At 47.6% G+C, this 23,128-nt stretch overlaps 1 protein-coding gene across 1 annotated transcript; it reads left to right on the top strand.

Annotated features, from left to right (window-relative positions):
• Positions 1 to 414: 414 nt before the first annotated feature.
• On the top strand, positions 415 to 19,849 carry LOC308677005 (sodium/potassium-transporting ATPase subunit beta-2-like; the record flags this gene model as incomplete). Its single annotated transcript, XM_081343107.1, is given in 8 exon segments — positions 415 to 526; positions 11,796 to 11,885; positions 11,888 to 11,923; positions 13,170 to 13,274; positions 14,340 to 14,542; positions 15,990 to 16,046; positions 18,698 to 18,796; positions 19,688 to 19,849. Coding segments are annotated over 8 exon segments (864 nt in total).
• Between the last annotated feature and the right edge of the window lie 3,279 nt (positions 19,850 to 23,128).

The following is a 23,128-nucleotide window of genomic DNA, read 5'->3' as shown; positions in this document are numbered from 1 at the left end:
TCTATCCATGAACCCAGAGACCCCCACCCCTCCACCCCCACGACCCCCTCCCTCCCCCAGGCTCCGAGACCCTGCAAGAAACCGGCCGGGAAGTCCAGGCGTGGGGGGCGTGGGGGGAGCGTGGGGGGAGCGTGGGGGGTTGGCTGGCCGCTGGTCGAGGCGCCTGATTTGCATAGGGAGGCGGGGGGGGGCGGGGCCGGAGGAGGCATAAAGCGGCGGCCGATCGGCGCGGCGGTCTCTTTGCCTTCGGGAGCATCTCGGCTCGCTCACCTGGCTCCGGCGGCGACGGCTCTTGCAGCCTCCTCACCTGCCTTGCTTACCTGCCTGCCTGCCTGCCTCGGGAGGGGGGGCCCTGCGCTCGAGTCCGACCCCCAGCCAGCCCGCCAGCCCACCGCAGACCCACCTGGCCCGGCCATGGCCGTGGAGAAGGAGAGGAAGAGCTGCGGGCAGGTGATGCACGAGTGGAAGGAGTTCGTCTGGAACCCCCGCACCCACCAATTTATGGGGCGCACCGGCAGCAGCTGGGGTGAGGCTGGCGGAGGGGGGGGTGTGAGGCGTCAGGGAGACCGAGGGCTTGTCATCCCACCCCACCCCCCCACCCCCTCCCCTCCCGGTGGAAAATCTGGCTCCGGGGCTTTCTCTTGGGGTGGGGGGGCTTAGCCCTGGGCCGGCTCTCCTCTTTTCCAACCCACCCCGTCGTTAAGAGGAGACGTGCAATTGAGGGTGGGGGTGCGGGGTGGGGGGCTAGGAAAGCCGGGGTGGCCAAAGGAGCCCTTCCTGGGCCCGTTCGGGTGTGTGTGTGGGGGGGGGGTCGTCTCCAGAGCTTGGCAAGGAACGGGAGGAAGCAGAAGGCTCCGTTTAATGGCGATGGGAGCGACGGGCAGGAATGGGGAGGGGGTCTTAAAGGAAGCTTCCTTTCCAGGGGTCTCAAATGAGGGGAGGGGGCGCCTTCGATCCCGCGGGCGGGGGCTTTTCCTTGCCCCCTGCCTTCCGATTCCCCATCTTTCCTGCCCCCTCCCCTCATTTCGAAGGGGGGGGAGGAGGAGAGGACCCAAGCCCCTCACCCCCAGCCGTGCCCATGAAGTCGAAAGCGGGGTGGGTGGGCTCGCCACTCCCCTTCCAACCCCCCCCCCCCCATCCCACCAGTCCTGGCTGGTTTACCTGCCGACCGGGTTTCTCCGGACGCGGGTTGGGAAATGAGGGATTGCGTTGCCGGGGCTGGGGCGGAGTGTGTGTGTGTGTGTGTTGGGGGGGGGGGGCCGCAGCAAATGCTGGGAATGTGACCTTTGCGATGTTCCTGAAGACGAGTTAATGGCGGGTGGGGGGGGGGCTTCAAAGGGCTGCCTATCTCTCCTAGATAAAAACGCTTCGCCGCGTTTGCACAAAAACAACCCTCGCAAATTGCGCTGCAGGGTACAAGGAGTTGGCATGCCTGGACGTGCCCCCCCCCACCTTTAAATGGGGAGGGGGGGGCACGTCTCTCTATCTCTCTTTTTGGGGGGGGGTGGCAAAACTGCAGGGAATAATCGGATCGACAAGAAAGGCAGCCGGCTTGGGGAGAGTTAACCGCCGCCCCCCTCCCCATTTGTGAGTCTGTGCGATTGTGTTGAAGTATTTAGAACCGGGTGTGTGTGTGTGTGTGTGTCAGGCAGGATGTTTCAGCAGATTTTTCTTTTTTCTTTTTAAGGGTGGGGGAAGTGAATGAGAAAGACGGGGTCAATGCTGAAGTGGGGAGGGGGCAGATGGCTGGCTGACGTTTATAGAGCGTCCGAGTATTTGAGGAGGGGGCTTGCCGTTTTTCCAAGGAGCCTTCCCTGGATGAGAGGGCCAGGAGATGGGGGGGGGCACAAAGGAGGGAGGGGGGAAGGCTGCGGTTTTTTTCCCCCCTAACCCCCGGGTTGTGGGGAGAACATCTCCTTTCTCTCGCCGCCCCCCTCCCCAATTTGCGGTGAAGGGTGCCAGAGGCCGTATGGAAAAAAAAATAGGTCACGGTTTTCCTTCTGCTAAGGAGGAGGGTGGGGGGGCTTGGCTGCCCGCCCCCCTCCCCCATTGCTGCCCAATCTGTCCGGCAGTTCCACTGCTGGAGGGGAGGGGGCGGTGCTGGAGACGAGGGGGCGTTTGAGGTCCCTTCTCTCTCCCAATAAAGCATCGACCCCCCCCCCCTCCATGCCCGGCTTCCCTCCCTACATATTGGCATTATTCAAGCTAAAAAGCCTGCAATTGGCACAGGCTGGAATCCGCCTTGCCATCTCCATTTTAATCCGGGTGGGGGGGGGAGGAGAAGGAGAAAGAGGGAAGACACCTCCCTCCCTTATTCCCGAAATATCCCTCTGGTGCAAAACTGCTAATGCATGCCTTCCTTCCCCCCCCCCACACTTCCCTTCTTCCTGGAGGAAGAAGACCTGCACAGCCCCCTCCTTTCCCCCCCCCTCGTTTTGCCCGGGTCTCCTGTCTCCCCAGGACCCTCCTAGGAGGGGGGAGGGGGGCAGGCTTGGTAACCAAAATTAAAAAAAATTAAATTAAATTAAAATAATGCTCCTGACGCTTCTGCCTTGCCGTGAGATTAATTCCTTGGCAAGCCACAGGAGCCTTGATCCGGGCAATAAATTGGGAATTATATTGGGATGAGTTGGCTCCCTCATTGTTTTCGGCTGGGTTTCTACAAAGCTGTGTGTGTGTGTGTGTGTTATCTTGCAAGGGTGAGATTGAAAGGAATGTGGGGGGGTTGGGGGGGAAGGAGCAGGGTTTCTAGGCAGGGAGCAGCCCCCCCAATGTCACAAGGAGATTGTTTTTTTAACTAATTGGCCTTAAAAATTTCTTTCTTTCTTTCTTTCTTTCTTTCTTTCTTTCTTTCTTTCTTTCTTTCTTTCTTTCTTTCTTTCTTTCTCTTTCTCTTTCCCTTCTTTCTGCCTCTCCTTCCTTCCTTCTCTTTTCCTTCCTTTTTTCATTCTGCCTCTTCTTCCTTCCTTCCTTCTCTTTTCCTTCCTTTTTTCATTCTGCCTCTTCTTCCATCTTTCCTTCTTTTATCTTTCTCATCCTTCCTTTTCTCTCTTTCTGTCTTTCCTTCCTTCCTCTTCCTTCTTTCCTTTTTTCTGCCTCTCCTTCCTTCCTTCCTTCCTTCCTTCCTTCCTTCCTTCCTTCCTTCCCTTTCTCTTCCTTCCTTCCCTTTCTCTTCCTTCCCTTTCTCTTCCTTCCTTCCCTTTTTTCTTTCTGCCTCTTTCATTTCCCCCCCTCTCTCTCTCTGTGTGTGTGTGTGTGTGTGTGTGTGTGTTTCTTGCTTCTCCACCAATCTGACCTCCTTGCTAATTTCAACCCCTTCCAACTCCATAAGGCCTGTTCTTCCTTTGCAAAGATTCTTGCAGTCTTTCTTGACCAGGGCTAAAATAATAATAATAATAATAATAATAATAATAATAATAATAATAATAATAATAATAATAATAATAATAATAATAATAATAATAATAATAATAATAATAATAATAATAATAATAATAATAATAATAATAATGCATTATTCTTAGACCTTCCAACCCTCTGAGGGAGGCTCTTGGCTTCAAAGCTGAGCTCTTGCAACCCCCTTAAAAACTGGGTCTGCTTTTCTGAGATCCCCCCTCCCCTCCTCTCCCTATGCCATCCAGCACCCCCCCACACCCAAAATTATCTCTGCCTTAGTGTTTGCTTTGCAGACAGTTGAACAGAAGGTCTGGCTTTGCCAGTAAGACCAAACTAGGGACTTTTGTTGTGGGGATGCAGCTGATGTTAAAAAGGGTTGTGCTCCACTTGACCTTTCACCCTGGGTGACTGGGTGAGTGTCCTCACTTGGGCATAATCGGTGGGGTTATTTTTATGGTCGCCTCCTTCTGCGCTGCCCAGCTCTTGCAAAGTGGGGCAAGTTTGCAAATATTGCAGAGAAAAGATACCAACTTATATTTTCAATAAGTATGGCAGATAAATTTATATCTGCAATAAATCTTGCAAATAAAAGATACCAATTTATATCTTGAATAAATAAGCAAATAAACTTATACTGGCCGTAAATATTGCAAATCAAAGACATCAACACACTTGCCAAAACTATTGCAGATTAACTTACATCTGCAATAAATATTACAAATGAAAGACACTAATTTATATTTTAAACTAAATATTGCAAATAAACTTATATTTGGCCATAAATATTGCAGATCAACTGATATCAAACAAAAGACGCCGGTTTATATTTTCAAGTCAATGTTGCAAATAAACCAACGTTGGCCCAAACTATTGCAAAGCTTCTATTTGCCAAAAACCATTGCAGATCAATGTCCATGGGCAATAAATAGCGTCAATGAGAGATACCAACAAATTAAAAGATTCCAAGTTAGAAGGCGGTTTGTTTTGAGCAAAAGGCATATATTATATCCAAATGCAACCAGGCCCTGGGATGGGTTTGGGCCAAACCAAATTCGGGCTTTTTTGGGGGTGGGGTGGGGCGGGGGAGCCTCACTTTTGCAAGGGGGCAAAAGAGTTGCGTGCAGAGAGCTTGCAACCTGATCGATGGGGAAGGGAGGAAGAATAGGGACGAAGAGAGGAAGAAAATTGGCTTTTTATCCATTTGGCAAAGTTGGGGAGGGGATAATAATTCTTTTTACTCTGCTTCTGCAGCGAGAGACGGGGAGTTCGTGCACGCTGGGAGGGAGGGAGGGAAGCTGGTGCAGTCTTGGCCCAAATTTTCTGCAGCTGGCAAAGGGACCTGGGAGGAGGAGGAGGAGGAGGAGGAGGAGGAGGAGGAGGAGGAGGAGGAGGAGGAGGACTGGAAAAAAAGTCTTTGAATAGAAGGGGATTTATTTATTTATTCGATGTCTGCGGTCAGCCATCCAAACGAGTGACACCCGTTAGCAAGCAAAATCAAACCTTGCAAGGAGCAGGAGGCCAGAATAACAGAGCTGGGAGGGACCTTGGAGGTCATCTAGTCCAGCTTCCCCCCCCCCCCGCTCAAACGGGAGACCCTACCCCATTTCAGCCAAACGCCGGTCCGATCTCTTCTTCACCAATCTCTCCACCGATGGAGCACTCACAGCTTCTGGAAGCAAGCCCGTTCCGGAATAAAACACAAGAGCTGGAAGGGACCCTGGAGGTCATCTAGTCCAGCCCCCCACCCCCTCTCGAGCAGGAGAACCTATAGCACCCTCTCAGACCAGGGACTGTCCAGTCTCTTCTTCAAAGCCTCCAGCGATGGAGCGACCACTGAAAAGCAACAGTGGAGACGCTAAACCTGGTTTCTCTCCCGGCGGGGGCGAGCATGCAGGGTGTTGCATGACATCCTTGCTAGGTTTGGGATGAGGCTTGAGGGCGGGGGGTGGGGAGAAGTGGGAGAGAAGAAGGGGGGGGTGCTTGAGAAGGAAGGTAGAATCTGCAGACCCCACCCCAATTTAGCTCAGCCATGCTGCCTTGCAAGGCCAAGGCTTATTAGGGGCTTAAGTTGCACGTCTGAATGTCTTCCTTTAAAAGCAGGCTTGGCGTCTTCTCCAGCTTTTAGGGAATCTCTGCACTTTGCTCGGTCTTAAAAAGCGAGCCAGGTTTCCTGGGGAGGAGGGGGGTGGGGGTCAGCGGATTGGGTATTATTTAACCCCAAGAGGTTAGAGTTTGCCGGAAGAGATTATCCCAGGTTTATTCCTTGTTCTGATTTGCTGGCTGATTAGCGTGGATTAGGGCGAGAGGTGACGTAACTTAACTGGGACATGTCACCCATGTCTCATCCTTGTTTGCAACTGGTAGCAAGGCTCCTCCGTGGGCGGCTGGCTGGTTGGGCTGTCCCAGATGATTAAAGTAGTTCTGGTTTTGCAACTTGGGCTTCACGGAAAGCTGGGTCGGGTAGCTGTGTTAAGCCCCAGATTCTTTCGGCGGGCGGAGCTGGGACCGGTTGCTTCCTCTTAGCCTCAGTCTTCCCTTCCGTCAAATGGGAGCGGTGCCCCAGTTCAGGGGACTGGATGACCTGGGAAAGGTTTTCTGACACAGGGGTGGTGGAATCCGTGTGTCCTCTCCCTTTGGGGATTAGCAAGCAAGGTGGGAAGGGAGAGGCTGGCCGGCAATAAGAAATCCAGGTGTAAACCTTGTGTTAAGAGGAAGGAAGGAAGGAAGGAAGGAAGGAAGGAAGGAAGGAAGGGAAAGAAGGAAAGGAAAGAAAGAGAAAGAAGGGAAGGAAGGAAGAGAAGGGAAGGAAGGAAGGAAAAGGAGGGAGGGGGGAGGAAAGAAGGAAAGGAAGGGGAAGGGAAAGAGGGAAGGGAAAGGAAGGAAAGAAGGAAGAAAGGAAAACAAGGAAAGAGAAAGGGAAGGATGAGAAGGGAAGAAAGGAAAGAAGGAAGGAAAAGGAGGGAGGGGGAAGGAAAGGAGGAAAGGAAGGGAAGGGAAAGAGGGAAGGGAAAGAAAGGAAGGAAGGGAAGGAAGTAAAAAGGAAGAAAGGAAAAGAAGGAAAGGAAAGGAAAGGAAAGGAAGGAAGGAAACTTGCCTTAAGCTAGGAAGAAAGATTTAAAACTGAACGAGACGCAACTCCTAAATCAGATTTGCAGATTTCGGAGGATTTACCAGGCGCATTTTTAAAAAGACCATCTGTCATTTCCAAACCTCCCGACTGTCTTTGAGAGTATTTTTTTCCCCTTCCTTCTCCATTTTGAGTCTCGTCTCCTGAGGATGGAGGGTGCCGATTTAATGGAGGGCTTTTAAAATTCTGCTCTGACTTAACCTACATTTTCCAAAAGGGCTTTCAGCTGCCTTTTTCTTTTTTTTTTTCTTTTTCCTTTTTTCTCTTCCCGATTCATTTTCTGCCGGTCAGGGTTGGATTAAAATTTAAATAAAGGGCCTGGCAAATTGCCTTTTCTTCTATCTATTTGCATTAGCGGCAGAAGAAAAAGTGGTGGAAGACAAACCTGAACGATCCATTTCGGGGGCCAAATGCAAAAAAAAAAAAAAAGACATTTGTTAAGTGATTTTTCCTCCTTTTACGACTTTTCTTGCCACGGTAAGTGAATTAATTTAATTTAATTTAATTTAATAATATTTCTATACCGCCCTTCTCCCTGAGGACTCAGGGCGGTGTACAGGGCAAGAATAAAACCTGCAGCCGATTGGTCGACCTAACAACTGTGGCAGGGAAGGTCATAAAATGGGGCAGAACTCACTTAGCAACATGAATTTGGGCTCCGTTGTGGTCGAGGAATACCTGCGGATGGTTTAATAATAATAATAAAGTTGGAAGGAACCTTGGAGGTCATCTAGTCCAACCCCCTGCTCAGGCAGGAAACCTTATACCATTTCAGGCAAATGGCTGTCCTGTCTCTTCTTAAAAACTTCCAGTGTTGGGGAAGGAAGGAAGGAAGGAAGGAAGGAAGGAAGGAAGGAAGAAAGAAAGAAAGAAAGAAAGAAAGAAAGAAAGAAAGAAAGAAAGAAAGAAAGAAAGAAAGACAGTTGGAAGGGACCTTGGAGGTCATCTAGCCCAACCCCCTGCTCAGGCAGGAAACCCTACACCATTTCAGGCAAATGGCTGTCCTGTCTCTTCTTAAAAACTTCCAGTGTTGGAGAAGGGAGGGAAGGAAGGAAAGGAAGGAAGGAAAGGAAGGAAGGAAGAAAGAAAGAAAGAAAGAAAGAAAGAAAGAAAGAAAGAAAGAAAGAAAGAAAGAAAGAAAGACAGTTGGAAGGGACCTTGGAGGTCATCTAGTCCAAACCCCCTGCTCAGGCAGGAAACCCTATACCATTTCAGATAAACGGCTGTCCTTAAAAACCTCCAGTGTTGGAGCATTCACAGCTTCTGGAGGCAGGCAGTTCCACCGGTTAATTGTTCTCACTGTCAGGAAGTTTCTCCTTAGTTCTAGGTTGCTTCTCTCCTTGACTAGTTTCCATCTGTTGCTTCTTGTCCTGGATTCGGGCGCTTTGGAGAACAGCTTGACTCCCTCTTCTTTGGGGCAGCCCCTGAGATACTGGAAGGCTGCTATCATGTCCCCCCTGGTCCTTCTCTTCGTTAAACTAGACGTACCCAATTCCAGCAGCCGTTCCCTGTATGTTTTAGCCTCCAGTCCCCCGATCATCTGTGTTGCTCTTCTCTGTACCCTTTCTAGAGTCTCGACATCTTTTTTACATCGTGGTGACCAAAACTGGATGCAGGATTCCAGTTGTGGCCTTACCCAGGCCTTGTAAAGTGGTATTAACACTCCACGTGATCTTGATTCTGTCCCTCTGTTAACGCAGCCTAGCAGGAGAGACTGGACAGCCATTTGTCTGAAATGGTGCAGGGTTTCCTGCCTGAGCAGGGGGTTGGACTAGATGACCTCCAAGGTCCCTTCCAACTTGTTGTTAGTCTGAAATGGTGTAGGGTTTCCTGCCTGAGCAGGGGGTTGGACTAGATGACCTCCAAGGTCCCTTCCAACTTGTTGTTAGTCTGAAATGGTGTAGGGTCGTAAGTCGAGGACCACCTGTAGCGTTGGGAGGGGGGGAGAGAAACCTGCTCAGAATCCAAGCTGACTGGCTTTTCATGGTTTGTCAATGGAGGAGGAGTTCTCCAGTTCTCCCACCACAACTGGACGTGGGGGTCTTTGTGTCTCCAAAAGCGGAGGGTCCGTAACCATCGTAGATTGGGGAGGGGGTGTTCTGCAAGGACCCTCTCCCCAAAGGACAGTGAACAGAGCTTTTGGTGTGTGTGTGTGGGGGGGGGGAAGGGACAAGATGCTTCGCTTTAATTCACAGGTCATTACAATTAATTGTAATGTATGGGCTTCTTCCCCAGCCAATGGCTTAAGCGGGGTAGGCCACCTTGGCTCTTTTATGACTCGCGGCCTTCAACTCCCAGAATTCCTCAGCCAGCATGGCTCTGCTTGGAAACCTCTCACTTTCCCCTCAGCGTGGCTGGCTCAGAAATTCTGGGAGTTGAAGTCCACAAAGTCATCAAATGGTCATAGTTCCCTCATGCCGGCTGAGGAATCCTGGGAGTTGAAGTCCACATGTCATAAAACGGTCATAGTTCCCTCACGCCAGCTGAGGAATTCTGGGAGTTGAAGTCCACAAGTCATCAAATGGTCATAGTTCCCTCATGCCGGCTGAGGAATCCTGGGAGTTGAAGTCCACATGTCATAAAAGGGTCATAGTTCCCTCACGCCAGCTGAGGAATTCTGGGAGTTGAAGTCCACAAGTCATCAAATGGTCATAGTTCCCTCATGCCGGCTGAGGAATCCTGGGAGTTGAAGTCCACATGTCATAAAAGGGTCATAGTTCCCTCACGCCAGCTGAGGAATTCTGGGAGTTGAAGTCCACAAGTCATCAAATGGTCATAGTTCCCTCATGCCGGCTGAGGAATTCTGGGAGTTGAAGTCCACAAGTCATCAAAGGGTCATAGTTCCCTCACGCCGGCTGAGGAATCCTGGGAGTTGAAGTCCACAACTCATCAAAGGGTCATAGTTCCCTCACGCCGGCTGAGGAATCCTGGGAGTTGAAGTCCATAACTCATCAAAGGGTCATAGTTCCCTCACGCCGGCTGAGGAATCCTGGGAGTTGAAGTCCATAACTCATCAAAGGGTCATAGTTCCCTCACGCTGGCTGAGGAATTCTGGGAGTTGAAGTCCACGAGTCATCAAAGAGCCAAGGTTGCCTACCCCTGGCCTAGGGTCTCCTCCTGGCCAAGGGACAGACATGGTTCTGCCTTGGCTGAAGCTCAGATTCTGAGGGGTTCTCCAGAGTCCCCTGCTTTTGGGGGGGGTGGCGCTCTGGGGGTGCCGCATCCAAACATTTCCAACCGAGGGGCTGGCTGGGGAATTCTGGGAATTGCAGAGCTTATGCAGCAGGGAGCAGAAAAAGGAGCTAGAGATGAGGTGTGGATCCTTCTTTGCTGGAAAAGCTAGAATTCTTTTCCTTTCTTCCCCCCTCCTTTTTTCCTCTTTTTCCCTTTCTCTCTTTTCTCTCTCTTTTCGCCTCTCATTTCTCTCTCTCTCTCCCTTCCTTCCTTCTCTCGCTGTCTTTCCGCCTGTCGCCTCTTTCTCCTCTCTTTCTTTCAATCTTTGATTTCTCTTTCTCTCTGTTTCTCTCTCTGCCTCTCATTTTTCTCTTTCTCTGCCTCTTTCTTTCTTTCCTTCTCTCCTTCTTTCCTTCTCCTGTCACTTTCTCTCACTTTCTTTCAGCCTGTCACCTCTCTTTCTTTCTTTCTTTCTTTCTTTCTTTCTTTCTTTCTCACTCTTTCTCTTGCTGCCTCTTTGTTTCTTGCCTTTCTTTCTTTCTTTTTCTTTCATTCTTTCTTTGGTCACTTTCTCTCGCTTTCTTTCTGCCTGTCACCTCTTTCTCCTTCTCTCTTTCTGTCTCTTTTATCTCTCTCTTTTTTTCTGTCTCTGCCTCTCACTTTTTCTCTTTCTCTTTCTCTCTATGCCTCTTTCCTTTCTTTCTTTCTTTCTTTCTTTCTTTCTTTCTTTCTTTCTTTCTTTCTTTCTTTCTTTCTTTCTTTCTTTCTTTCTTTCTATCTCTCTCCTTCCTTCCTTCCTTCCTCTCCTTCCTTCCTTCCTTCCTTTCTTTCTTTCTTTCTTTCTTTCTTTCTTTCTTTCTTTCTTTCTTTCTTTCTTTCTTTCTTTCTTTCTTTCTTTCTTTCTTTCCTTTCTTTCCTTTCTTTCTATCTTCCTCTCCTTCCTTCCTTACTCTCCTTCCTTCCTGTAGTTTCTTTTCTTTCTGCCTCTTAGTTCTTTCTCTCTCCCCACAGCGCCAGTTGGGACCCCCACCCTCAAATAAGCTTTGTGTGTGTGGGGGGGCAACCTTCCGCTTGCTCTTTTTAACTTCCTTCCCCCCCCCCCACCCCCCCCCCCCCCGCGGAGAGGCTCCCGCTGTGCCGGTGGGCGCCCTCCCCCCCTCCGCCAGAGACCTTGGGCTGAGCTCGGCAGGGTGACGGCCTGGGTGGCTCCTCCGCTTCCCTTCTCTGCACTCCTCTGATTAAACGGGCAGGGTGCCCGGGGTTGGGCAAGGGCAGGCCAGAGGGTGCCACGGGGTGCCACGGGGCAGAGGCAGGTAGGGGAGGACGGGGCTGGCGGTGGGGGGGGAGACTCTCGGCAAGGTTGGGCCTCCGTGGCGGAGGGGGTCCCCTCGGTGGATATGAGCCCAGAGAGAAATCCAAGGGGCAGATTTGATGGGGAAGAATGGATCCCGGTTTCCACGTAGGCCACTTTCTCTCGACTTGGCAATCTGGAAGATGGGTGGATTGCGACGCCCAGAATTCTCCAGCCAGCAAGAGAGAAAGAGAAGGGAGGGAGGGAGGGAGGAAGAGAAAGAAAGAAAGAAAGAAAGAAAGAAAGAGAAAGAAAGAAAGAAAGAAAAGAAAGAGAGAGAGAAAAGGGAAGGAAGGTAGAAAGGAAGGGGAAGGAAAAGAATGAATGAACAAAGGAATTCTGGGAGTTGAAGTCCACCCACCTTCCAGTTGCTGAGAAAGAAAGAAAAAGAAAGAGAGAGAGAAATGGAAGGAGGAAAGAAACGGAGGAAAGGGAAGAAAGAAAAGGAAGATAGGAAGGAAGGAAAGAGAAAGAAAGAAAGAAAGAAAGAAAGAAAGAAAGAAAGAAAGAAAGAAAGAAAGAAAGAAAGAAAGAAAGAAAGAAAGAAAGAAAGAAAGAAAGAAAGATTGAATTCTGGAAGTTTGAAGTCCACCCATCTTTCACTTTGCTGAGGTTGAGAAAAACTGGCGATTTCAATGCTCAAATCTATGAAACGGTAACTTGGAGGGGGTTCCTCAAACATGTCGCTAACCTGGCCTCCTGTCCCCGCCCTCCGTGTCCCCCCCCCCGTTGTCTCCCCCCCCCCAGCTCTTATCCTGCTCTTCTACTTCGTCTTCTACGGCTTCCTGACCGGCCTCTTCACCCTCACCATGTGGGTCTTGTTGCAGACCGTGGACCCTTCCTCCCCACCTACCAGGACCGTCTCTCCATCCCAGGTGAGTCTCTTCCCCCTCCCCCTCAGTCCAGGGGGGGGGGAGAGGAACGGGGCCCGTTTCCCTCAACTCCCTTCCGTCCGCCCCCCCCCCCCCGCCTGGTGGAAAGCCTGCTTAGACATTCGCCCGCTCCCATCAAAGGCTTTGCAAGCCGTGGGTCCTTTGGTCCCCCAAACCCAGGCTGGGGGGATTAAGCCCCGGAGATAAGCCAGGCTGTGGCTTATGGGTTATGTTGGAGGAAGGTGCCGTGACACGGGTAGCAGAGACAGGTAGCCTTCTTTGGAGATGTTGAAGGGATCTGCCTGAGGGAGGGGGCTGGACTGGAAGACCTCCGGGGGTCCCATCCAGTCCCCTGGTTTTCTGAGGCTTTGGGAAGACAGCCAGGAATCGGCTCCTTCTCAACCCCATGAACCATGGTTTAATTCTGGTTTAGCAGCCAGTGAGTGGGCTGGGACGGAGAGTCAGGCACAGATATTTAGTAAATAAATAAATAAATAGAAAATAATGTTACGTTTCTTTATCCAAATTGCAGGAAAGCCCAAAAGAGACCCAGCAATGTGGGTGGGGTGGGGGGCTCCAGGCTGCCCCACTGAAATTCGGGGGGGGGGGAAATGCAGAGCTTCTGGCCCACGTGGGGCTGTGTGAGAAATAGAATTATGGGATGGAAGGAGACTATGCTGGGGTGTGGGGGTGGCCCTCAACTCCTGCCTGAGCAGGGGGTTGGACTAGATGACCTCTAAGGTCCCTTCCAACTTTATTATTATTATTATTATTATAACCTGGTCTGCTGTTTGCGTTTATGATATTATTTCAAATTATTTTCTATTTTATTTGACCTCTTGTTTTATACCTTTACATGTTTTTTTTATTTTATTTCACATATTTTTATCTTTCATTTTTTTAAATCTTCTCTTCTTTTGTCTTTTATTTTTTTTAACTATTTTATTTTTTTTACATTCGGCCTTCTCGTTTTTGATTCTGTTTTGTTTTTTATAATATTTGGCATTTATCTTTTTTATCTCTCCTGGGTCTTATTTTTGATTTCGTTTCGTTTTGATTTTGATTTTACATTACATTTCGTGTTCTATTTTACCTTTTTTCCCCCGTTTCACTTCTTTTTCTATTTTATGTCCCATTTGTTTTATCTTCTATTTTTAATTATTTTATCTTTTTTACTTTTAATTATTTACTTTTATATTTTTTTAAATTTTATTTTATTATTTCCCCACCCCCACCCCTTTAATGTCAGGCGTGATGATCCGTCCCAAGACAGACGCTCTGGACATCAGCTACAATTTAACCGAAAGGGAATCTTGGGACAAATATGTGAAGATGCTCAATACTTTTTTGGAAGGTGAGTGATGGAAGGGAGCCAAGTTTTCCTCCCTCCCTCCCTCCCTCCCTCCCTTCCTTCCTTCCTTCCTTCCTTCCTTCCTTCCTTCCTTCCTTCCTTCCTTCCTTTCTCTTTCTTTCTTTCTTTCTTTCTTTCTTTCTTTCTTTCTTTTCTTTCTTTCTTTCTTTCTTTCTTTCTTTCATTCTTTCTTTCTTTCTTTCTTCTTTCTTTCTTTCTTTCTTTCTTTCTTTCTTTCTTTCTTTCTTCTTTCTTTCTTTCTTTCTTTCTTTCTTTCTTTCTTTCTTTCTTTCTTTCTTTCTTTCTTTCTTTCTTTCTTTCTTTCTTTCTTTCTTTCTTTCTTTCTTTCTTTCTGCCTCCCTCCCTCCCTCCCTCCCTCCCTCCCTCCCTCTTCCTTCTTTTCTTTCTTTCTTTCTTTCTTTCTTTCTTTCTTTCTTTCTTTCTTTCTTTCTTTCTTTCTTTCTTTCTTTCTTTCTTTCTTTCTTTCTTTCTTTCTTTCTTTCTTTCTTTCTTTCTTTCTTTCTTTCTTTCTTTCTTTCTTCTTTCTTTCTTTCTTTCTTTCTTTCTTTCTTTCTGCCTCCCTCCCTCCCTCCCTCCCTCCCTCCCTCTTCCTTCTTTTCTTTCTTTCTTTCTTTCTTTCTTTCTTTCTTTCTTTCTTTCTTTTTCTTTCTTTCTTTCTTTCTTTCTTTCTTTCTTTCTTTCTTTCTTTCTTTCTTTCTTTCTTTCTTTCTTTCTTTTCTTTTCTTTCTTTCTTTCTTTCTTTCTTTCTTTCTTTCTTTCTTTCTTTCTTTTCTTTCTTTCTTTCTTTCTTTCTTTCTTTCTTCTTTCTTTCTTTCTTTCTTTCTTTCTTTCTGCCTCCTCCCTCCCTCCCTCCCTCCCTCCCTCCCTCTTCCTTCTTTTCTTTCTTTCTTTCTTTCTTTCTTTCTTTCTTTCTTTCTTTCTTTCTTTCTTTCTTTCTTTCTTTCTTTCTTTCTTTCTTTCTTTCTTTCTTTCTTTCTTTCTTTCTTTCTTTCTTTCTTTCTTTCTTTCTCCCTTCTCACCCAATCTCCGCTCCTTTCTCTCCGCCAGCCTACAATGACTCTCGGCAAGTGGCCATGAACGAATTCTGCCAGCCGGGCCGTTACAACGAACAGCTGGACAACGGGGTCTTGAACTACCCCAAGCGGGCCTGCCAGTTCAACCGGACGATGTTGAGGGACTGTTCGGGACTCAACGACTCGACTTACGGCTATCAGGAAGGGCGACCTTGCATCCTGGTCAAAATGAACCGGGTGGGTTGCTGGAAGATTGTGGGGTGAGGGTCTCCCCAGAGGAAGGAGGGGTTAGGGAGGAGGAGACCAAGAAGGAGCAATTGGGGTGTTGCAAAGGGGCTTTTTAAAATTGCTTGTGGCTTCCTGGCCAACGCAGTTAGTCCCCAACTTACAACCGCCATAATAAAGCCGCAAATTTAGTTTCCTAAGTGAGAGATTTCGTAAGTGAATTATGCCCCATTTTACGACCTTTTGGGCCACCGTTGTTTTTTATTTTATTTTAATTCCATTTATATCCCGCCCTTCTCCGAAGACTCAGGGCGGCTTACAAGCTTAGCAGTAGCCTTCATTCTATGTATATGCCTGCTTATTAGGGCTTTCACACACGAATCGTTGCCCTCAATCCCGGGAAACTAACCGTCGTAAATATGAACGCGTTTGCACACGCCTGAACTTTGATCATGTCACCTTGGGGAAGGCTGCGACGGTCGTAAGTGTGAAAATCGGTCTTAGGTCCCTTTTCTCAGGGGCATTGTGGCTTTGCTTGGTCACTAAACGAACTGTTGTAAGTCGAGGACTAATTGCAACACCTTTTCTTCTGCCAGTCATTTGGGGTGATGAGAATTAGAGTGGCACATTGCCCACTCATGTTCTAGATCAGGGGTCTTCAAATTTGGCCCTTTGTTGACTAGTGGACTTCAACTCCCAGAATTCCTCAGCCAGCATGCCTGGCTGAGGAATTCTGGGAGTTGAAGTCCAGAAGTCATCAAGGGAGCCATAGTTTCCCCCATGCTGGCTGAGGAATTCTGGGAGTTGAAGTCCAGAAGTCATCAAGGGAGCCATAGTTTCCCCCATGCTGGCTGAGGAATTCTGGGAGTTGAAGTCCACAAGTCATAAAAGGGTCATAGTTCCCTCACACCGGCTGAGGAATTCTGGGAGTTGAAGTACACAAGTCATAAAAGGGTCATAGTTCCCTCACGTTGGTTGAGGAATTCTGGGAGTTGAAGTCCAAAAGTAATAAAAGGGCTAAGTTTGAAGACCCCTGTTCTGGACCACAGAGAACCAATCGGAGGTCCTAAACCAGTGTTTGTGGCCACTGGATGATGGGTGGACTTCAACTCCCAGAATTCCTCAGCCAGCAAGGCTTTACCAGAATTCAACTTGGATAGGACAAGAACAAATATCCATCCCCCTTTTTTATTTTTTATTTTTTATTGGATAACTCTCTTAGTAGATGGTGGGAATGCGGCTGACGTAATATAACTTGATTTCAGCAAAGTTTTGGGGGAAAAAAATAACCGGGTCAAGCTAAATTAATGAACGAGTTAAAGGTGGGCTAGACGGCACAAGAGTTAAATAGAAAACTTGACCGGCTGTCTGGGGGATTCTGGGAGTTGAAGTCCCCCCATCTTCTGCTGGCCGAGTTTGAAAAATGTTGCCCTGATCCTCTTCCTCCTTCCTTTTATAGATCATCAAATTCTACCCAGGCGATAACCAGCCCGTGAACATCTCCTGCACGGCCAAGGTAAAGAGACCCCTCCCCACACACACACACTTTCTCTGTCTTCTTCTCCATCTCCTGTTTGTTTGTTCTTGGTTTTTCACACATTTTATCTCCTCACTCTGCACCCCACTCCTGTTCTGTCGGAAACCAATGTTCCCTGCCGACAGAAACTGAGGTCCACGCCGGAGGTAAGGGTTGCTTCTTGAGGATAAGAGGGCGCCGCTTTTGGGGCTTCTTAAACCCGCTGCGTAGTTGGTCAAAGTTGCTTTTAGGACGATAATAGGATAGATTGCACCTTGCTTCAGCGGGCAGCCCCAGAGCAAAGTGTCCAGTCTCTGATGCAGGAGAATATGCCACTGATGGCGTTCCCTAGTTGGGTCATGAAACGTCTGCGAGAAAACCGCCCAGCTCAGAGAGCACCCAGGACCCCACAGTCTTCTTTCTTCTTTTTTCTTCTTCTTCTTCTTCTTCTTCTTCTTCTTCTTCTTCTTCTTCTTCTTCTTCTTCTTCTTCTTCTTCTTCTTCTTCTTCTTCTTCTTCTTCTTTTCTTCTTCTTCTTCTTCTTCTTCTTCTTCTTCTTCTTCTTCTTCTTCTTCTTCTTCTTCTTCTTCTTCTTCTTCTTCTTCTTCTTCTTCTTCTTCTTCTTCTTCTTCTTCTTCTCCTCCTCCTCCTCCTCCTCCTCCTCCTCCTCCTCCTCTCCAGAAATGCCACTTCTTTCTAGCCTTGATGTTCCCTAGTTGGGTCATGAAACATCTGCGAGAAAACCGCCCAGCTCAGAGAGCACCCAGGACCCCACAGTCGTCGTCTTCTTCTCCTTCTTCTCCTCCTTCTCCTTCTCCTTCTCCTCCTCCTCCTCTCCAGAAACGCCACTTCTTTCTAGCCTTGATGATGTTACCTAGTTGGGTCATGAAACCTCTGCAAGAAAATCACCAGCTCTGAGAGCACCAGGGACCCCACAGTCCTCCTCCTCCTCCTCCAACCCCACTCCTTTCTAGCCTTGATGATGTTACCTACTTGGGTTATGAAATGTCTGCAAGAAAACAACACAGCTCAGAGAGCACCAAGCACCCCACAGTCATCGTCCTCCTCCTCCTCCACATCCCTCCTCCCTTCTAGTGTGTGTGTGTGTGTGTGCGTGTCTGTCCCTATTGGTTTACGGTCTGAAGATACATGGACTTCAACTGCCAGAATTCAGCAGCAGCTTGTTGCTCCCTCTGCTAGGGATTCTGGGAACTGAAGTCCACACCTCTGGAAGGCAGGGAATTTAGAGACCCTTGGTTTAAGGGTAGGGGTAGGCAACCTTGATGACTCGTGGACTTCAACTCCCAGAATTCCTGCGTCAGCATGGCTGGTTCAGGAATTCTGGGTATTGAAGTCCACAAGTCATGAAAGCATCAAGGTTGCCCACCCCTGGGCTAAACTAGGGAATTCTGGGAGCTGAAGTCCACCCATCTTAAAGCTATCAAGTCAAAAGGTCCAATCTACTACATTTTGGCTATCTTACGGATGGAAAATTTGGTTAGTTCTTGATTTACCACATTCCATTTACTGACCGTTCAAAGTTACAATGGCGACTTAGGGCCATTTCTCATACTTACAACCGTTGTAGCAACCCACTCATATTTATGACGGTCGCTGTCTCCGGGGGCCACGTCACCCGCCTTTCGCACCCTCCTTACCAGCAAAGTCAAAGTTAAGTGATTCACTTAGCGGAGGCCAGAAACGTCGTCCAACGGGGCAACGTTCACCCAACGAGTGTCTCGTTTAATAGCGGAAATTCGTGGGGCTCCGTCGCAGTCGTACATTGAGGAGGACCCGTATTCCGGGGCCATGTTTTGTGCGGAGAAAAAAAATATGGATCTCCCGATTCCAAGGATTCTGGGAAAAGTGGTGTTTACCCCCACCCCTCCTTAAAAAAATAAAAATAAATAGAAATAGGGGCGAAAGCTGCCGAAAAAAATCTTACTCTTTGGCTGTCTCCTGTAGCAGAGCCGCCAGCTTCCGTGCCTGCTTCCTTCGGGGTGGGGGTGGGGACAGGAATTCTGCTTGCCACCCAATGCCCAGCCACGAATTTTCCACGGCTTCGAACACCTGCATGAGCCACCTCCGCACCCCTCCCCAAATGTAGAATCCATCTTTCTCCGCCACGGCCCAAACATTGCAGGGAGCTATTCCCCCCCCCCCCGCTGCTTTCTCCCCCACACCCACGGCAGACCCTGATTTCATTCCTCTTTCTTTACTAACCTGTTCATTTCGTTCACTAATCCATCCGTCCGTCGTTCTCGCCCGTCCCTTCCTGCCTCTTCGTTTGCATGTTTCGCCTCCGTCTGTCCTTCCTTCTCCGTTTTCCAGCGTCAGAAGGAGGAAATCGGCCACGAAGACGAAAGCCTTGTAAGAGTCCGGGAGAGAGGGGGGGCTTTGTTTCAGGGGGGGGCCATGGTGGAAGAATTTAGGGTCCGATGGGCTGGGGAGTTTAAAAGACGGGAGCCCAAAGAGTGGGAGAGATTGCGAAACTCAGCGCAGTTGCGGCTCGCCGGGATTATTTATTGATGCATAAGAAATTTTAAAAATGATCGAAGGCGCGCGTTGCTTATTTTGGTTGGGGAGGGGGGTGAAGCTCAGGCTATCATTTGACACACACACACACTCACAAACACTTTTCACCCTCCCAGAAAGAGGAGGACACACACAAGCTGGGAGAGATTGCCATGTTTCCCGCGGAGGGCCACATCGATCTAATGTACTTCCCGTATTACGGAAAGAAAGTTCACGTGAGTATCGATTCTTTGCCTCTTACCTGGCCAGGTGCATGCTGGGAAATTCCCAGGTTTTTCTCCAGGGGGGATGTTTGCACACAGAGGCGTTTTATCTCTCTCTCTCTCTCTCTCTCTCTCTTTCTTTTCCAACCCAACCTGGCAAAAGTGCAGGCTGGGAAAATTCCCACGTTTTGGACCCTGGAGCAATTTTTATAAATCACAAGTTTTAATTTTCCCATCATTTTTTTTTGACCCAGTTCAGTCTTTGCTGCCACTTTTGGTTTAAATGAAGCTGGAGGAAGAGATCGCCTAGGCCAGGGGTAGGCAACCTCGGCTCTTTTATGACTCATCAACTTCAACTCCCAGAATTCCTGAGTCAGCTGGCTCAGGAATTCTGAGAGTTGAAGTCCATCAGTCGTAAAAGAGCCGAGGTTGCCTACCCCTGGCCTAGGCCATGACCTATAATAATAGCAGAACAGAATGGCGGTCCAATCTCTTATTGAAAACCTCCAAGTGTTGGAGCACCGACGGCTTCTGGTGGCAAGCAGTTCCACTGGTTAATCGTTCTCCTGGTCAGGGAATTCCTACTTAGTTCCAAGCGCCTTCTCTCCTTGATGAGTTTCCGTCTGTTGCTTCTTGTCCTGCCTTCAGGGGCTTTGGAGAATATGTGGAACCCCCCCTTCCTCTTCTCTCTGGCAGCCCCCCAAATACTGGAATACTGCTATCCTGTCCCCCACACTTCCTCTTGTTTTGATAAATGGGGAAAAAAATAAGACCGGGAAGTTTGTGGCCTAACTTTTTCTCTCTTTGTGGGTCCTGGGAGGTGGTTGAGATTTCTCCCCAACCCCCCCCCCCTTTTTTATTATTTTTATTATAAATATTTCTTTTTCGATTCTGACGTTCCAGGTCAACTACACCCAGCCCGTGGTGGCTGTGAAGTTCCTGAACCTCACCTTTAACCACGACCACAACATCGAGTGTAGGATTAACGCCATCAACATTAAGACCGACGAACGAGACAAGTTTGCCGGGCGGGTGGCTTTCAAAATCCGGGTCAACAAAGACTAAAGATGAGCTAATCCTCCATCTCCTGGACCCCCCCACCCCCAAAAAACCCCAGATCCTTCCCAGTGGCTCTTTGCAGTCCCAACGCAGAGCTTGAAACAACTTAACTGGTCCGAAGCCGACGGAAATTGGGGGGGGGAGGAGGATGGATTTAGGGGTTCCCCACTGGCTGCTGCTGTTCCCCTCTGTCTCACTAACCTTTGCTGTTAGACAATCCCACCTCTCTTGTTGACCCAACAATGAAGGGTTTGCTCCAACCTTATCTTCTCGTAGCACGCCCCCCCCCACTCAAAACATGGTTGACACCCCCCCCCGGTTGATTCTAACATCCCAACGGTGTCTTGCAAGGGGAAGCTCAGACTTCTGGGCCTCTCCCTGTCGGCGCTCCCTGTTCCTCCACCCCCCGGAGAAGTTTCCTAATATAATAATAAAATGTATATAGATATTTTTTTATACATATATAAAAGTATATATTAAAAATTAAGGTACCACGGAATCTAGGTATTTTCCTGCTATAATATGCATGGGTCGGGAGACGGTAGCCAGCATAACTGCTTGTCTGCCACTGGGAATGCCTTGCCCCCAAAGCTTGTGGCCGTCGCGACAGGGAAGGCAACTGGGGGGGGGGTTTGATGGGGGAATGGCCCCATTGATTTTAGGAGGGCTCGCTTTTTAGGCAGACCCTGCCCAGTTTACATAGCCCTGGTGCTCCTCAACCGTGGCACCTTGAAGATGGGTAGACTTCAACTCCCAGAATTCCCCAGGCAGCTGTGCTGTCAAAGGTTATTTTTTTTCGTTTTATGCTGAAGTCAAGGTATATTACATCTACCGCATTCCCACCATCTATCAAAAAAGTTATATTACACCTACCACATTCCCACCTTCTTTTTAAAAAATTATATGACATCTACCACATTCCCACCATCTATTTAAAAAGTTATATAACAGCTACCACATTCCCATCATATATTTAAAAAGTTATGTGATATCTACTGCATTCCCACCATCTATTAAAAAGTTATATAACAGCTACCACATTCCCATCATATATTTAAAAAGTTATATGACATCTACTGCATTCCCACCATCTATCAAAAAAGTTATATTACATCTACCGCATTGCTATCAAAAAAGTTATATTACATCTACCACATTCCCACCATCTATTAAAAAAGTTATATTACATCTACCACATTCCCATCTATCAAAAAAGTAATATTACATCTACCACATTCCTATCAAAAAAGTTATTATATCTACTGCATTCCCACCATCTATTTAAAAAGTTATATGACATCTATCGCATTCCCACCATCTACAGTGGGAATCCAGTAGATGTCATGTCAGATGCATCAAAATTACATAATTTAATGAGAAGTTCTGGGAGCTGTAATCCACCCATTGTCAAGGTGCCAAAGTTGAGAAACACTATATTAGGCGAAGGTACAAAATTGTGCTGATTTTGCATGAGGCTAGTCCTCAAGAACAAAAATGTCTAGGAAGCTGGCTTGGCCTCAGAACTCCTAAATTGGGCTAGGAGTGCAATCGCGCAAATGCAGCGGCTTATGGGCATGGCAGCTGTTGTACGACGGCCCTGGTGTGCGGTCTCCTTGCAAAATTAAACTGCCAGGGCCTCTGTGAATGCGGTTTGTTGGTTTTAATTTCTAATCCTGCATTTCTGCTTTCTCATTTTTCCTGCCCTAGGATTGGCATAAGCCATCTTTCTTCATTAGCATACAGCTGTTTTAATCTGTTGTAATAGCAGCACCTTGCACTAAGATAGTATAAATGAACTTCCAGTTTCCACCATAGCCACAGGGGAGAAATTCCTGGACTGAACTAATGCTGATCTTTTAGCCAATGTTAGTTAGTGGTTGGAGATTTTTTTGCTTTCTCTAGAAACTCTTCCTGCAACATCTGTTCTCTCTCTATTCGTTTGGCCTAAAAAAAAAACAACAGTACGTATGACAATGAAGGTTTTTTTTCTAAACTTTCTTTGCGTTTTATCGTCGTGGTAATATTAAAACTTCCTCCCTTTACATTCTAAAGACGCACCTTTGGAGAATATGTATGTACGAATGACACTCATAACTTTAAAACTCCTCCGCTTTTTAACTTTCTTGATTTTTCTTTTGGTCTTGGTTTTTATTTGCAGAATTATTTAATTGCCTGTATCAGATTTACTGTGAAAGAAGAGAAATAAAACTTTAAAAAATATATCAACCTCCTAATGTTTGGTTTTTTTAAAAAAAAAAATAGCAAAACGTGCTAGGAACACGAATGTGGTATTTCAGCTTTAATGGAATGCAAAGTAGAATGCGTATTAATAATCTCGGTTTTATGGTAGCGTGTGTAGACGCTAGCTGAAGCTGTCTTAAAGCTCTTCAGCTCCCAGAATTCCTATTAAGGACTTCAAATCCCAGAATTCCTTGGCACTAACGCAGATAGAGTCACTGTGGTTTGTTTACTCTTTTCTAATCTCTTTCTTTTAGTGGTTTGGATTCATAACCCAAACTGGTAACAACAACAACAACAATAATAATAATATAAAGTTGAAAAGGACCTTGGAGGTCATCTAGTCCAACCCCCTGCTCAGGCAGGAAACCCTATACCATTTCAGACAAATGGCTGTCTAGTCTCTTCTTCAAAACTTCCAGGGTTAGAGCATTCACAGTTTCCAGTGGCAGGCTGTTCCACTGGTTAATTGTCCTCACTGTCAGGAAGTTTCTCCTTAGTTCTAAGTTGCTTCTCTCTTTTTAATTCTGTCTTTCGCAACTTTTTATTTTTCTTGATTTTCTTGCAAGAACTGGGCATGGCTAGTTTAGTGAAGAGAAGAAGGGCCAGGTGGGACATGATAGCAGTCTTCCAATATTTGAGGGGCTGTCCCCAGAGAAGAGGGGGGTGGGATCAACCTATTTTCCAAAGCCCCCTTAAAGCCAGACAAGAAGCAACGGATGGAAACTTATCAAGGAGAGAAGCAACCTGGAATTAAGGAGGAATTTCCTGACAGCAGAAACTACTTGCCTCCAGATGTTGTGGGTGCTCCCATCACTGGAGGCTTTCCAGAAGAGACTGGGCAGGCACTTGTCAGAAATGGCACAGCATCTCCTGCTTGAGCAGGGGGTTGGACTAGATGACCCCCAAGGTCCCCTCTTGTTGTTCTAATTCATTCAAGCAGCGAAGGCAGCAATTCTGGGTGGACCACAAAATAAAGAAGAACGTAAATGGAGGGAAATAAGAATGACATTTAAAAAAAAACCTGAAAAAGATGACAAGAAGAAT

The sequence above is a fragment of the Vipera berus genome (genome assembly GCF_964194415.1).
Source record: "Vipera berus genome assembly, chromosome: Z".
Lineage (NCBI taxonomy): Eukaryota > Metazoa > Chordata > Lepidosauria > Squamata > Viperidae > Vipera > Vipera berus.
The sequence above is the reverse complement of the archived record's forward strand: the minus strand, read 5'-3'. Positions and strand labels throughout refer to the sequence as shown.